General features: G+C 47.2%; 1 protein-coding gene across 1 annotated transcript in view; it reads right to left on the reverse strand.

Moving 5' to 3' along the window:
- Window positions 1-2,672: 2,672 nt before the first annotated feature.
- PPP1R35 (protein phosphatase 1 regulatory subunit 35) overlaps window positions 2,673-17,108 on the reverse strand; it is a 48,451-nt gene continuing 34,015 nt past the window's right edge. Inside the window, exon 4 of the mRNA XM_086950440.1 lies at window positions 2,673-4,674. Within this exon, the coding sequence (XP_086806566.1) occupies window positions 4,501-4,674 (174 nt within the window). The 3' untranslated portion in view covers window positions 2,673-4,500. The remainder of the gene's footprint in view (window positions 4,675-17,108) is intronic.

Below are 17,108 nucleotides of genomic sequence, written 5' to 3' on the forward strand. Positions count from 1 at the left end.
GGCCTATCCAACTTTATTACGAGGGGGGGGACATACAGAATTAGGGGATCGAAAAGCGAAACATTTCAGAAAAAAGGGCCAAGTCCAACACTCATCAACCGAACCAGAAATGACTAGATGCAGTAAAAAGCAGACGCTCATCACTCCACCTCCCAGCCCCCACATATCTGCCACATCCTCCTAGAAAACAGACCCATCAATAAAAAACAAAAAGGGTGTCAACATTAGGCCAACAGGGCTCAACTTGACATCCTCACCCACACACTTGGAGGCTGTATCTAGACCTTCTTTTCGGAGGTGCGATACTCACAAAAATGAGGATGTCGTGTGGGGGGAGGCAGTCACCAAAAAGCTATTAAGTGTCAGGAGCGTAAGGATTAAGGGCAAAAACTTCCAGGCATTCACAGCCATCCCTCAGACTCCATCACACTTCCCAGCTTGAATCATTGATCCAATCAGAAAGGATACAATGTGTTCATTAGAATCAGGAGTCCTTCAGTGTAATCTCATGATGTCATCTCCCTCTGCCCCTCATAGCATTCCTCTAATGTGGATTTTGTTGCAGCAGCTCCTATTTTCAAGGTCTTTCTGCGTGAGTTGTAGATTACTTGTCCCTTCAGTGTTTGGACCCTGCGTCACAGCATTTCCTAATGCTCAAACCTCGCATCTAAGGAGCCATCTACTTCGTACACTCTGTTGCCCAGTTCAGTAACTTTGTGAACGCATTGGAGGCAGGATTTAAATTCTGATATGAAGGGAGCCCATCTCAGTGTGCATTTACCTAAGGAAGCTGCCAATATTCTCTTGCATATTGGGGTAGGCAGTGGTGGAGTCTTGGTGGGCATTTAGTCTTGCTTAAAGGTTGTCTCTGGCATTTCGACCCCAGATGTCAGCAATTGAGCCCTTCTTGTGTTGTTTGCCCATGACCATTTTTTTGTCTTGAGATAGCATCAAGATGATGGGGTTGCCAAAACAGGGGAGGTGGGTCTTGTGGAGGGGCTGTCAGCAAGTGTGTCTCCCAAGTCGCAGTTTTAAGCATGGCTGTAGCTGTGTTGTCGGATTCTTTGGTAGCCTATCATGTGCTTGGGGAAAAAGAAACCTTCTTGTGCTGCAGGGGGCCGACAGGCCAGAGTGTGCAGCAACTGGAGAGAAGCGGGCTATGGTTTCCACCTGCTGATAGCTCTGGAGGGTCCGCCAGCACCACTGGTGCTGGCGGATGTCTGTGTGCTACCAAGCCCCTCCTCACCTCTCAAATCGGGCCGAGTCCAGTGTCTTCAAATTGTTGTGGTGATTGGGCCGGTTTTTCTATGTGGGCCTGCTGGGGGTGGGGAGGAGGATATGGGGTGGGACTAAAGAGAAAAAGTGGAGGTGGCAAAGCAAGCTGGACTGTCTGTGGAAGAGCGCTGAACTCCCTAAGCCAGATGGAGTGATGCTGGAATGATGCTGAAATGATGGCTAAGGTCGCGGTTAGGCTAGCAGACAGGCGGAGGACACCTGCGGAGTCCAGGCCCAGGCAGCACCCCCCAGAGGTGCTTGCTCAGCTGTGTACCCCGCGCCAGCGCAGCTATTCCGGTCAAAAGGGACCTCCTGTGCAAGTTGAGGCCCCGTGATGTTCCATAAGGCTCCTCTGGCTCAGTAGGGCCCCTTGTCCTTCCCCTACAGGGGATTCCCCATCAGATAGGCCAGTGCCAGAGGACCAGTTCCCGAGAAGGTGGCTAGACCGTCTGGGCGTTCACCGCCGTGTATCAGAACGCAAGTCCTGTCACTCTTTCCCCCACCCCTCCAATCCATGAAGGAGAAACTCTGTCCTCCAGGCAGGGCTCTGTGCTCAAGGACATCCCTGGGAGCCAGGGGGTTCCGAATTGGTGTGCTTGTGGAGATGCCGGTGTGGTTGGAGCTGTAGACTCCGGTGTCCTACTCCATACCCAGCATTTTACAAAACATTCAAATGGTACTGGATGGAGCAGTGGGTGACAATTCTGTACAAAGCAGCCAAGTGCACCAAGAAGGAAGCTCACGCTGGGTGCTTTCACAAAACCTTTAAAGATGGAACTGAGATGGAGCAGAGGGTGAATCTTGGGGACAAAGCAGTCGAGCATGCAGGAAAGGAAGTTCATGCTAGGACTATTATTCACAAAACCTTTAAAGATGGAACTGGGATGGACTAGAGGGTGAGGCTTGGGAACAAGGGAGACTGAGCGTGCCAGAGGGTGAGAGTTGGGGACAAGGCAGGCTGAATGTGCAAGGAAGGAAGCTCACGCTGAATACTTTCAGAAAACCTTTAAAGATGCAACTGGGAGGGATCTGAAGGTGAGGCTTGAAGACAAGGCAAGGCAGGCCGAGCGTTCAAAGAAGGAAGCTCATGCTGTGTACTTTCACAAAAACTTTAAAGATGGAACTGGGATGGAGAAGAGGATGATGCTTGAAGACAAGGCAGGCCGAGCGTGCTAGGAAGGAAATGCTCATGCTGTGTACTTTCACAAAATCTTTAAAGATGGAACTGAGATGGATCTGAGGGTGAGGCTTGATGACAACGCAGGCCGAGCGTGCTAGGAAGGAAGCTCACGCTAGGTACTTTCATAAAACCTTTAAAGATGGAACTGGGATGGAACAGAGGGTGAGGCTTGGGGACAAGGAAGTCAGAGCGTGCAAGGAAGAAAGTTCACACTGGGTGCTTTAAGAAAACCTTTATTGTATCTTATGAAGAATCTTTTTTCTAATACGGTCTCTTGCGCAGGCCTTTTGTGACAAGTTGGGAAAGGGAGAGCCAGCAGATCATGAAGTGCAGATGTCTCATCAAGAAGACTCCTGATGAGCACAAAACATAATAAATAAAGTTTAGGGATCCTCGTGAAATCCAAGTTTGCCATCATCCCCCCCCCCCCTTTGAGCATTCACAGTGATGCGTTTCTCCAATTCTCCTGCTTCAAGAAGCATGAGGACATACAAGCAAGCCCTAGAGAAAAGCAGGAAGCAACAGTGTGACTGTTGGGAGTAGGGGTGACTAAAAAGCCTACTGTCAACATAAGTCCTACTATAATGTACTGTAAACTGCTCAAAAATAATTCTACAAGTTCAATGATGTTAAAAGCAACCGGAAATGATGCCTCAATAATGATCTGAAAATTGGTTTTATTTTATCTATTAAGTCTGGGTCATCTGCATTGCCTTAGTACCCTGCTGTCCTTCCCGTAGCCTGAAAAATCCTCCTACTTATTCAACTTGCTTTTTAATGTGCTGGCTAGAAAATATGTAAAATGCCCTATTTTATTTTAAAAGCACTATGTTTAACTTTAGTTTTAATAGGGTGTATTGTATATGGTTTGCCAGAGCTTTTAAAAATATAAGCAAAAATTGTTTCTCAAACCGCAGACTGGGCTCTCACACAATGGAAATCCAAGTCTCTGGTCCAAAGGTTTCCGTGGGAGCCAAGGGTGAAGCATTCCTCGTTTTGTTCTAAGGAGAAGCCTCTAAGTTGATTGGATCACACAAAAAAAACAGGCCACATACACACATACAGTAAAGGTCTGGGTTTCTCATCCTTTCTAATCTCTTCCACTTGCAACAGCTTCGGAACTCAAGGACAGAGAACTGAGATTGGATAACAAGATACAAATAAAAATATTTTAATGAAAAAACGAAATCAGACAAACAATAGAGTGGCACATGATAATAATGGAGCAGAGTGCTAAGAGAAACAATTAAATATTCACACAGATTGTCACGCAGAATATATTATTTGTGATTGTAACAGACACTTGGACCAAGTTGGGAACCAACAGATGGCACGTTTGGGTGGGAGTTCAGTGCGATGGAGCTCCTGTGACCTGCAGAAATGAATCAGCATCCCACTAAGGCAACCTTTGTCCGAGATAACACACAGCTCAGGGTCAGTGACCTGCAGCACAGCCCTGTAGACCACAGCACGGAACACACCGTCATCTGCCCTACGAAGGGTGCACACTGGAGCTGCATCGTTCTAGGGCAGAAGGGGACCCACAAAAGTAGTGACAACTGGCCTGAGTAGCAGCTGGGCATAGTGAGTGGAAAGAGCTTCTTCCATTGGCCAGTTGTGGTTATTTTCATTCACTCAAACAGTTCCTTTTTTTCTTCTCAGACGCATCTACAGGACCACTAGAGTTAGCTATGTCACTTAAGGCACTTGAACTGGATAAGAGTTCTCCTAACTCCTTACGCAGCAGAGATTAGTGTGAAGTGATACCTGGTGACCTGTTCTGCTTTCGGCACAGCTGCCCTGGAGATGGACATTACTGGCCATGGACTACAGATTGAGCAGCTCAGGTCTTGGATCTTGGCTAACTGCTCCTAAGAGCCTTTTGCCTCTGATCAGCTCCCACACGACAGGTGTGGCGACCAAGAGGGAGCCATTCAGAACAAGCTCACAAAAGCTGGTATCCTTCCAGTGGAGCAGCTCACACAGTCCTTCGGTTTGTTTTGGGTCGGCAGGGTCACACGACAGTGTCCCCTTGAGACTGACCGCTACGCATCCCATTCCTGCAGTTTTCTATACATGTCAAAGGCAGTTCGTTGTGGTTTGACGCGGGCTTGATGCTTCAGAGGGGGCAGCCCCTCTGTGGCAAGGTACGGCACTTCCCAGAATACGTCAGACGCCTTATAGAACATCATCAGGTCAGGGGCCTCCGTGACGCTCTCCTGAAATAGAAAAATAATAAGGATGAAATCACATGAGCTCTACACTGGAACCGGATGTGTTCTTCTAAAACGACAGAAGAGGAAGAAGCTAGAGGCATGCTTGAATCACACATAGACTCTGTCGCAGATCACACTGCATCAGAATTATAATGAGTAACAGCTGTAGACGATGTTAACTATGAAGTAACCCAAAAAACAAAAAATGGATAATAAAGAAAATGTCTTCCCATTGCTCATCCTGACCGGTCAATAAACTCTAAATCATGGCCAGGCTTTTCCGCAAGGTCCAGGCCACAGAGACGGGTGCTCACCTATACAAGCTCTGATCCCATATAGGATCTTCTGCAGAGTTAAGCCACACAGAATTGTCAAAAACACAGAGGGCTAAACCTAAACCCAGACTGGATTCTTAAAACAGACAGACTGACCAACATAAGCATCAACCCTTGAGTGACTGCCAAAGCAAGCAGTAGTGTCAACAAAAGGTATGAATCCAGTTCCATGGGGCTGCTTTGCAGCATGACTAATATTACTCAAGAGTGTCTCAGCGGCAGCCTTACTTTTAGTCAAGGGAGCCCTTGGATAGGGATCAGCACCTTCTGGGAACTCAATTTCACTCAAAATGGCCAATGCAAACTACCTTGCTTTCTAGCACCTTTTTCTTGGACACCTGATCCACAAGCTACTGAATGTAAACTTGTCAGAGTTTGAGGTTATGCTGACTTACCAGTGGAAGCAGTGAGTTTAGGAATAAAAAACAGAAATTGAGGGATTTACGTGAGCAAAAAGACTGGACTCAGCAGGGTCAAGAAAGTCCTGACCAATCGTCTGTGGCAACGAAAAGAATACCCTTTTCAGGAGATTAGTTAAGGCTTCTGTTGGACAGAAGCAGATGGGAGCGACAAAAATGTATTTACAAGAAAGAAGTCCAGCACAGATGGCGATTGCAGATCTGTTTGTTAATGTCAATCCATAGGTGAGTGCGGAGATAAGTCGGACCTAAGGGTGCTCCCCAAAAAATATCAGCGGCTACGCTCCAAGGAACTTGGCAAAGATACTAGAAGCAGACGTAAGTCTAAATGGAACAACCATAAACTTATAGCCCACAAATTGGGAAATTCTGTCAACAGGATGGGAAAGCTGGCTTCATGCAGTTCTATGGAGTGCATAAAGTCACTTAGAGGCAAGATTATCTGCAAGTGAGCATGAAGGAGACTTTTGACTATGCTTTTGTTTGGTGTCATCTAGGTCTTATTTTGATAGTTAAAGTTAGGAGGAAGGGAAGACCCATTGGCTGGTGCGGGCAGAGATTTTTAAACTGGCCTTCTTTTGCTTCTGTTATTAATACTGGGTTCGAAAGTGGCATGGAAGTGATCTTACGGTTTGGAAACAGAGGGACTATCTCCGTCCCCCTACATGCTCCCTCACTGATGCAGTGTTTCTGACACCTTTTAAGTTGAGAAGAACCTAAGGGATCAATGCGCCGTAATAGGATTTAGATTTAGCAATAAATCTGCTTCTCTTCCATTGGGAGAGGTGGGCTAAGAGGAAGCTTTCCTTGGGCAGAACGTAGAATCAGCACATACAAAGGGGTACAGCTTACATAATGGTGAAAATAATCAACAGAATGTTCGAACCGATGAACTGAAGTAGAAATTTATAAAGCAGAAAGTATTTGCCTCCAATGGTGGAAAAGGGATTTTCGAGTTAGGAAGCAAAGATGAAGCCAAATCCATCAAGAAGCCATGTTCCTTGAGTTCTTTCTCGTTCATGGGGGCTCAAGGCTTGGTGCCTACAATTCAATATTGCAACCCTCGCCTTGTTCGCTTTTCTTGGTTTCACTTCTCAAATGTCTTGCTACTCCCTCTCCTGATCTTTCACTTCTCTCTGTCCCTCACCTGTCCAAACTCTCAGTCTCTCTGCTCTTCCACTGCTCCTTTCCTTTCTCGGTTGTGTTTTAATCTATGTCCATCTCACCTTCACTTGTGGGACTTGTTCAATCTTTCTTCTTCTGCCTCCACGTCTATTCCCGGAGGGAACCACCCCTTTAGGGTGTTTGCCGCTTGCTGTGAGCACCATCACCGTGCCCCCCCCCCCCCCCCGCCTTCACTTGTGGGTCTTGTTCAATCTCTCTTCTTCTGCCCTCCATGTCTATTCCCAGAGCAAATATGTAACCATCACTCTGTGTGAACCCGAAGGAGACTTAATTCACAAAATGCACTATACAAGAGTCATGTCTTTTATGAAAAAGAAACCTAACATCTTAAAAACAAATCCCAAAAAACCCTACAAATACTCTTAGGAAATATAGGCGGAAGTAAAATGTGAAATGCAAAGAGTGACTGCGTTGCTGACTTAGATTATCTAAAGTGTTGCACAGTCAGGGATTGGAAACAGATCAGTTTTGCCTGCATAGTTAAGGACACACATTCAAAGTAAGTTTTTAATTCTCCACCCCATCCCACCTCGACCCATGGACTGAAGTAGAAATCACAGCCCAAAGTGGAGGTGCTCCTCTCTGTACCCAGCGTCTGCTGCCATCTCTCTTAGGCAGTCATTCGATTCTGAAAGATCAATTCCCACATTAAGGACAGATCCCAAGGCACTTTGGGAGAGACAACCTCATATAAAACACATGGACCTTCTAACATCTTTGAAAAGGTCTTTCAACGAAGGGACCTACAGCTTAGTAACACCACAATGGTGTGACTGTGTAATAAAGGCGGACTTCAGGTGACATTTCAACCCAGCCCTGTGCATTGTCAACTTAAGACTAAATAATGCAGGGACCAAAGGGGTAACAGACATAACATCTCAGCGAACATCAAGTCCAATGAGATGGACATTCCCTTGAGGGGAGATGCCAGCCGGAATTAGCATTGTGCTTATTTTCACATTCGCAGGAACATCTACCAACAAGGGTCTCGATGACTACGTTTGGTAAATGGGTGATGGAGCAAATAATGTCGCGAGCGATTAGGACAGCGGCTCTAAACCTTTTGTCTTCTGCAAACCCGACTACTTCACTACTGGAAGGTGGGAACCCTGGCCTAAGTCACTTCCATGCTGTGAACCAAAAAATACAGAAACAAGCATACATCAAACAACTACTCAAATTATTAAATATTTTCTTTAATTCTCAACAGAAAAAAAACCGAAAAATCAAACTTTTAATGGAAAGTTGGAGCCTTTAGTTTTATTTCTAAAAGACAAAACAAAATGCTAGATTTGAGCCTATCACACTTTATTTTTTAACTCCTAGTGCATCCTCTACTGGTGCATACTTATGCTTCAGCGAATGCCAGCATTCATCATATTATGGTTGGCTGTGCTACTTCCAGAAATCAGGCTAACAATACAAACTTAACTTTAAGCAACCAAATTTTAACTCCTTCACATTTACAGAGCAAAATTGTCAGCTTTACCTTTTGCTTTTTTATGTGTATATAATTTAATAATCTGCTAGGCTGTGAGGGCAACTCAGGAGGTCACAGGCCTCCTAAGTAGCCCTCATAGACCCCAAAGGTCTGCGGATCACAGGTTAGAGATCACTTGTCTAGGCCATCATTAACGGTGCAGCTTTGTAGGACATGGCGGTCATACACGTCCCAAACAGGTAGAGGGATGCAGAGTCTTGTCGAAGAGCCAGCGGATGAGGAAGGCATCAATAAATATTTTTAACTTTCCCAATCTATGGGAGAGGTTTGGTAGCGAGGGTCTCTGTGATAAGGAGGAACTACACCAGATTTGTAGCTCATACCAGACCCCAGACATCCATCTGATAACAGAGGCAGGCTCAGACTTCCTTTTAAGACCTTTGCTTTTCACGTATACTTTCCAATCTGAACCTTAGGACCCACGGGACTCCTCAGAAGAAAAGCGTCAAGCGCGTGTGTACGGAGTACAAGTCAAGTCAAAGATTTATTTATATAGCGCGCTACATACCCGGAGGGTCTCAAGGCGCTTGAAGAAGGGTGGGGAATTACTTGTCGAATATCAAAGTTTTAAGTTGCTTTCTGAATGCTAGGTGGTTCTGAGTGAGACGAAGGTGAGTGGGGAGTGAGTTCCAGGTTTTAGCTGCGAGGTAGGAGAAGGATCTACCTCCCATGGTGGTTTTATTGATGCGAGGTACGGTAGCAAGCGCTTGGTTGGAGGATCGTAGTTGGCGGGAGGGGGTGTAGAAGGAAAGTCGTGTGTTGAGGCATTCGGGTCCAAGTTCGTAAAGTGCTTTGTGTGCGTGGGTTAGGAGGCGGAAAGTAATACTCTTATTGACGGGGAGCCAGTGGAGGTTTTTCAGGTGATTAGAGATGTGGTCTTTACGTGGGATGTCTAGTATGAGTCTGGCTGATGCGTTCTGGATGCGTTGGAGTTTTTTCTGGAGTTTTGCAGTGATACCGGCGTATAGGGTGTTTCCGTAGTCCAGGCGGCTGGTGACCAGTGCATGGGTGACCGTTTTTCTGGTTTCGGTGGGGATCCAGCGAAATGTTTTTTTGAGCATGCGAAGAATGTTGAAGCAAGATGATGAAACGGCGTTGACTTGTCTGTTCATAGAGAGTGAGGAGTCCAGGATGACGCCCAGGTTCCGTGCGTGGTCCGTCGGGATGGGTGCTTTTCCAAGGGCCTCTGGCCACCAAGAGTCATCCCAGGCGGAGGGGGAGGTACCTAAGATAAGGACTTCTGTTTTGTCTGAGTTAAGTTTCAAACGGCTGTGCTTCATCCACTCGGCTACATCTTTCATTCCTTCATGTAGGTTGGTTTTGGCGGTGTTAGGGTCTTTGGTGAGTGATAGGATCAGTTGAGTGTCATCAGCGTAGGAGATGATGTTGAGGTTGTGTTGGCGTGCGATGGCTGCGAGGGGGCTCATGTATACGTTGAAGAGGGTGGGACTGAGTGAGGACCCTTGTGGTACGCCGCAGATGAACTTATTCTACCTGCCTTTGGGGGAGGTAGAGAAAAATGTTTAGCAGAAATGGCAATCCTGCCGAGTGTGATGAGTACAAACAACGAAAACACTTCATATGAAGACCACAAGTGTAGAAGCTTTTAAGACTACAAGATATGAATTTAACCATGACCGTTTTATTAAAAAAAAATAATAATAATAATGTCTGAGTGCCAAGACTTAGAGACACAGGAAAAAATAGTTCTGGAGGAAAAACAGAAATCAGAATTTCCCTTTACTATCCACCCAGGAACAAACATGCCCCTTAGGTAGGGGCTAAAACGTAGGGGGGTAAGGTGAAAGGTAACACCATGAAACCTTTAATGATGAATTTCGATAGCTAAACTCTTGCTTCGGTCAGTCAGATTCCCGTCTCGAGAAGATGTTATGTGATATGAATTTGTAGTGTGCTTCTAATCAACTGTGTGGGTATCTAGGTGCGGAGTAGGGCAGGCCTGAGGAGGGAGGAGGAGATCATGCATGTTTTGTCTGGAAGAGCCATGTCTTGAGGTACCTTCGGAAGTCCGTGAGGGAGGGTGAGGTGTTTTGGGAGGTAGTTCCAGGTCTTGGCTGCGTGGTATGCGAAGGAGTGTCCTCCTCTTCAGTTCTTGATGCGAAGGAGGTTTGCTCTTGCCTGGGACACAGCTCTAAGGTGTCTGGTGTGTTGGTAAAGTTGTGGTAAGTTGAACTGGTGTTGTGGAGAGGTTTGTAGGCGTTGGTAAGTAGCTTGAACTTACATCTTTCCTGGACTGGGAGCCAGTGGAGATTGTTGAGGTGTGGAGAGCTGTGGTTATTTCACAGGATGTTCAGGATGTGTCTGGCAGCAGCATCCTTAGTGATTTGGAGTCAGTGTAGGACATGGGCTGGAATTCCGATATAGTGGGTGCTTTCGTAATCAAGTCTACTTGTGATAAGAGCCTGAGTGACCTTTCGTCTGGTGTTCAGTGGGATGCACTTTAATATCTTGCATAGCATTTGCAGGATGTGAAAGCATGATGCGGAGACGGAGTTGATGTGTCTGCTCATGGAGAGGTTGGTGTCCAGATTGACCCTGAGATTCTTGGCATGGTCTTCAGGGGTTGGGGGGGGTTGAAGTTTGGAGGGCCACCAAGAAGTGCCCCAGGGGGAGTGGTTGTTGCCAAAGATAAGGACTTTGGTTATGTGTTGTGCTGTAGGTAGTTGTTTTTTATCGAGGCAGCGACATTGTTGATGCAGTTGGCATAGTTTGCTTTGGCGGTGCTGGTTGAGTTGGTAATGGAGAGGATAAGCTGTGTGCCATCGGCGTAGGTACTATATTAATGCGGCGTACTATGTCCGCGAGGGGAGTCATGTAGATGTTGGAGAGTTTTCGGCTGAGTGACGACCCTTGAGGGACTCGGCAGATGAGTTTCTTGGGTTCTGTGGTATAGGGGGGGGGAAGCCTAACTTGTTGAATTGTGTCCATGAGGAAGGAGGATATCCACTTGAGGGCTGGTCCGCAGATACCCAAGTGCTGAAGCTTTCGGATGAGTGACTTGGGAAAGACCATATTGCAAGCAGATGAGAGGTCAAGAAGGAAGAGTGCAACCCTTTCTCCTCGGTGGAGGATGTTTTTGCGGGCCGTATCTGTGCAAAAGCCTGATTGAGAGCTCTATAGAAGGTGGAGGTGTTGATGATAGCATGGAGGGTGGGGGAAAATTATGGTTTTTCCAAGGTTGTATATGAAGTGGGGGCATGGGTCTGAGGGGGCTCCTGAGTGGATGGTATCCATCAGGGTGGTAGTTTCTTCATTTGAGAGGGGCTTCCAGTTGCTTAGCTGCTGTTTGACTATGAAGGAGGTGTCCAGTTAGTCGGGAGAGTTCATATTGGTATGCTGTGGGTCAAATGTGTTGTAGATCTTGCAAGTCTTCTGTTCGGAGAAGTTTGAGAGGTCGTTGCAGAGTGCTTGGGATGGGATGATGTAATTGTTGGCAGCTACAGGATTGGAGTACTCCTTGACGAAGATAAAGAGTTCTTTGCCATTGTTGGAGCTGGCTTAGAGTCTGAAAGTGTGGGCCTTTTTTTTGTGTCTCGTAGTTGGTGGTGGTAGAGGTTGAGTGCGGATGTGGATCTTACGGTGGTGTTTATGTTGATTCTCCATTGCCTCTCAAGTTACTTGCAGTGGAGCATGGATTCTCTGTGGTCGTTAGTGCACTAGCTGGGTCATTTGTTGTTTTTGTGTGTCTTGCTTCTGGTGAGAAAGGTGCGGTTGGCACAGTCGGAGAGCCATTTATTGAAGAGCTTTGTGTCGAGGTTCAAGTAAGATTGGGTAGGCATTCCTGTAGGATCTTGGTCCAGTTTTTTAAGATATTTTGCCCCAGTGTCTTAATGGCCCATTGGGGTTTTCTGGTGGGGTGGCTTGTTGAGCGGGTATCTTAAAATGTATGATGAAGTGGTAGAACCATGTGAGTGGGCTATGTGGGTGGTGGTGATCCTGTTTTTTTTTTTAAATAACACATTTTTTGTAGATTTTGCCACAAGCATACAGCAATTGGAACAATTCCCATCTCCCCCCCCACCTTACAAAGATGAGTCCGTGTCACTGAAAGCTAGGTATTGGCCTCCAATGCGATCCGTCCGGCGGGGTGCCACCCGCATAGGCATTCCTATCCAAACTGCTGTGTCCTTGGCACTTAAAGAAGTATGTATTAAAGTTTAACATCCCCCCCCCCCCTTCCCAGTCCCCGCCATCGGTGCATTGTTGTTGGGACAGTCGTTGTGGGTCAGGAGCCTGGTAGTCGTCAGTTGGGGAATCATGCAATGTCCTCAAAAAACACAGGTGTGGAGGGTCGAGGGGAATGTTTAACGACCTGTCTACTCACTCCCCATACTATGAATACATAACACACAAAAGAGTAGACCAGGTCTAGAGGTAGTGTGTGTCTGAACCTCTATGACTCAACAGCCTTTTTTCGCCTACACTTGCATCCAATTGCTTCACAGACGTCTGTTCAGACACACACTACCTCTAGACCTGGTCTACTCTTTTGTGTGTTATGGAATCATGCAATGTACCGGTCGTGTTACGGGGATGTAGTCCGGTCATTGTATCAGTCTTCTGAGTCGCTTCGTGTATCGTAGTCGCGTAAAGCTTGTACCAGTGCCTCCCACGCATGGGCAGTCTCTAAAGCTCTATCGTTCTGCTGCCGCCGTGCCAGTTGGAGTCTCAAGGTGCTCTCTCCCCAGCCCATTTAAGGAACTCATTGCGTCACTTAGCATCTGCTGGACCCGTTCGTGCCTTCCAGTGTCGCGTGATTTCTCGTTTCGCTAGGATAAGTCCCATATCTATGAATTTGCTGGTGATTTTGTTCTTAGAGGTATGCGGGAACCAATGGAGGACCCCAACCGCCATGTCAAACTGCAATGCACGCTCTGTCACTTCGTTAAGAGTATCCCCCACCGATTTCCAATAAGGGGTCAAGCTAGGTCAAGTCCACAACATGTGGCCAAGCTCCACTCCACGTGCCTTACATCTGGGGCAAGCCGCGGAATCTATAGCAAAGTATTTTTGTATCTTTCCCGGGGTCAGGTACGCCCGGTGTAGGATGTAAATGTAATGTAATGTGTTTTGTAAAGCGCACTGCTGCCCTGAGGCGTCGTGGCGCTGTAGACCGCTGGGGAACCCGTCCTGGCTATCCCTGTGAGATGGTCCCTACTGGGTATCTCCAAGGTGAAACCAGGCATTCCCGGCGAATGTGGGGGGCCGTTGTAGAGATGAGGCAAGCTAATGCCCAGAGTTGCCGAGTGTGGTCCCTGGGTAGAGTAGGCACCAAGGCGAGAATTATCGAGTCCGCTGACCCTGGTTCACGACCCTGCCACGTCGGGAATTGAACCCTGGTCCCGGGCCGTTCTCTTCTTCCGGGTCTGCCGCCTCTAACCAGTGAGCCACACCAAGTGGACTAGTTGAAAACTCGCATTGCGCATACTCTTCCAGGCCCGGCGCATCAGCTGCGTCCATGTTGTCTCAGCAATTTCTTTCCCTATGTCTGCTTCCCATTTACTTCTTAGCGCCTCCAACTGAGGTAGCCCCTCATTGATCATCCTGGTGTACAGGCATGTCACTGCTTTAACCGTTCCCGCTGCCATCATGGTATATTGGCATGCCATTGTCGTCTTTGGCTCCTCAAGTCCCCCCTTCCAGTGTGCCTGTATTGCCCGCGTAATTGCCGCATGCAGCAGAAAGTCGCCTCTAGGTATGTCGAAACGATCTAAGAGCGCCGGAAACATTAATAACGTCCCGTCCTCATAAAGATCACCCAGGACCTGGATCCCCGCCTCCTCCCAGTTCTGCAGGTGGTGGTGATCCTGTTATTGGAGGAAAAAATAGCGTCAAGGTTATGGCCTGCTGTGTGGGTTGGTTCTTGGATGAGCTGGGTGAGTCCGAGGTTGCTGAGGATGGCTGTTGAGTTAGGGTCTGTGGTATCTTCCAGTTGGAAACAGAGGTTCCAGAGGAGAATGCAGTTGGTTGATCTATGGAGAGGGGAGCGATTTAGTCTGCGATGTGGTTGCAGAAATCCGCTTGGGGGCCAGAGGGATGGTATGCAAGGGTTCCCTTAAGGGTGGTGTTGTAGTTAGTTTGTATTTTGAAGTGGAGGTGTTCCAGGAGGTTCATGTCCGAGTCTGTGGCGGAGGTGCAATCCTGTTTTTGTAGATGATTGCAAGTCCTCCACTTGGTTTGTGGGTTCGTTCCTGATGTATGTTTTTGTAGGTAGGCGGGATGGCTGTGGCGAAGTCTGGGTTGGAGGCTGGGTTTAGCCATGTTTCGGTCAGGAAGAGAAGGCTGGGTGTGTTGCTGTTGAGGAGGTCCCAGATTTTGGTGGAGTGTTTTACGAGGGATCGGACGTTGAGGAGCATGGCGGACCGTTGGCGGGGGTGGTGGCATGCATTGGTTGATTGGAGGTGGTGGTTTCGGCGTCTGAGGTGTCACAAGTGAAGTCGCAATGCGTGCAGGAGAAACGTCCTACTGTGGTGCTTGGGGAATAAGCGGTAGCAGCATGTTTGCTGGTTTGTGTTGTTGAGGTCACGGAGGAGTAGTGGTGGCTTTTTTTTGTGGCTCTGGTGGTGGTTATGATGTTGTGCCTGATGGTTGTGGGGCCAGGAGCGCGGTCCAGGCGTGGATGGGTGCAGACGGGCTTGCCTTTGGCGCACCTGCTGCGCGGTCATGCTACAGCCTGCCATAAGTACATCCTGGGGTGGGGGTCTTCTGTTGGCGGGAAGAATGGTAAGCGGGAAAAATCTAGGTGGGAAAAACCTGGTAGTGGTGGTGTAACTTGGTCAAAAGATGGCAACAGGATCAGGCTGGAACATGGAGGAACTGTATGCCACTGGCTAGGTGCCCAGATGCCTACTGATGTGGTCGCGCTGCAATGAAAGAATCTTTGAAATATTAGAGCACTGCTTGAGGCAGCACAAGTGCTAAGAATGTGATGTTGATGCAAGTACCAGAGGGTGAAAGGTTGAACGGGGGGGGGGAGGGGGGCAGTATAAGAACGCACATTGATTAGTCAAAAGTCACAAACAATGGCACGAATAGCATACATTATTAAGTGTGTTGAATGCTGCTGTGCAAAAGTTACCAATCATTCTTAGCCTAACAAGGTGGAACAATTCAAAAGCAATGTGAATCTCTACAACAGAATGGACTGGGCACCCTGCTGAGAGTTGCTGTACACTTTCTCCTTGGGGCATGTATTGTATGCCTGCAGGAGTGTGTTATCGTACCTTCTGAAAATCACTTTACCATCTCAAGCTGAACACTCTCCTCTGTAAGCCGAGGCCTGCATGGATCAGATAAAGAATGTGGGAGGAGAGGGGAATTGCCACTTCTGAGTGGGCAATGCCACCTGCCTCTGTATACTGGCTTGTATGGATAAGAAAACATTCATATTTTTCTACATAGACGCTGCATGGATCAAGCATAGCATGTGAGAATGGAGTGGGTTCCCTGCGTCTGGGTTCGGCTGTGACACCTGGCTCTGTATATTGTGACTTATGTATATGAACAGCTTCATCTTGTCCTATATATAGAGGCTTGCATGGATCAGACACAGCATGTAAGGACAGACGCGCCACTGTGTCTGGGTGGGCAGTGCCACCAGGCTCTGTATATCGTGACTTGTATGGATAAGAACACCTTCATCCTCCCCTATATACACAGAGTCCTGCATGGATCAGGAGCCCATGACATGAGCAGAATTGCACATTCCTGGGATCCTTGTATCATACGTTCTCGTGTGTCACTAGGGGCTGTACACCCTTGATCTAGCAATGGAGGCTCACCTAAACCAAAACAGAGCATCTTCTGAAGCGCACTATTATTGCTACAAGGGAGAAGGTTTGCCTGAAGGGGGTGCATATCCTGCTCTGTACAAAGCATGCATGGGTTGGACCACAGAATTTGACTTATGTTAGAGTTGAAGGAATTTGCTTTCTTACATTCTGAGGACTTGCTCTGCCCATGGGTCATGTACATTCTGCTCTGTGTAGATGAATGCATGTGTAAGACATGGAGTGTGCCTTTGGCATCACAAGAGATGTTGGTTAAGTACCTTCTTGGATGCCACAACGTCAGAAGGGTGCTGGAGTATGCTTTGAGGTGTTGTGTCGGAGGACAGCAATATTACATCTTCTGAGGAGTCAGTAAAGAACAAGTTACTTACCTTCGACAACGCATTATCTGGTAGAGACTCTATCTAGCTGCAGATTCCTTACCTTTGAATTTCCCAGGCGTCAGGCTGGATCCAGAAACGTTTGCTGAGCAATACCCCTTGCGCTCCGCGTGAAGTCTAGGCAGCATCAGTTATGGCATTGCAGGGCCTATATAGGTGCCACACAGGCTAGAAGCGCAGAGCCACAAAGTAACTGATGTAGTCGTTTGCAAACCTAAAGCCCTGAAAAGGTGAGCAACCCTAGCCCTACAATATTAGTCTGCAAAGTGGGGAGGCATGGGTGGGGCTGTAAGGAATCTGCAGCTAGCTAGAGTCTCTACCAGCTAATGTGTTACCAAAGGTAAGTAACTTGTTCATCTGATAGACTTCTAACTGCAGATTCCTTACCATGTTGTTATTTCGTATCGCTCGGATATGCTCCTGTATTCTTTCTTTCAAGGGCCTTTGTTTTGCCATGAATAAAACCACCAAATTTCAGTACAACAGTTCAAAAATGTATAACATAAACCATTTCATAAACTGTAATACTACACACACTGTTTACTGCCTAAAGTGCATATGCAATCAAATATAAATAGGCAGTACTATAAGGCCCTTGAAAGAAAGAATACAGGAGCACATCCGAGCGATACGAAATAACAACATGCAATAACCTTTCGCAGTACATTTTAACAAAGAACATGCACATAATGAACTGCATAGAATAGGATTTCATGGGATAGATGTAGCAGTGGCAGGTAGAAAAGGAAATAGAATCCGGAAATTGCGCCAAATGGATCATCTCTCTTCGGGTTTTGGAACAAGGT

This window comes from Lissotriton vulgaris, unplaced genomic scaffold (genome assembly GCF_964263255.1).
Source record: "Lissotriton vulgaris unplaced genomic scaffold, aLisVul1.2 SCAFFOLD_3352, whole genome shotgun sequence".
In the NCBI taxonomy this organism is placed as follows: domain Eukaryota; kingdom Metazoa; phylum Chordata; class Amphibia; order Caudata; family Salamandridae; genus Lissotriton; species Lissotriton vulgaris.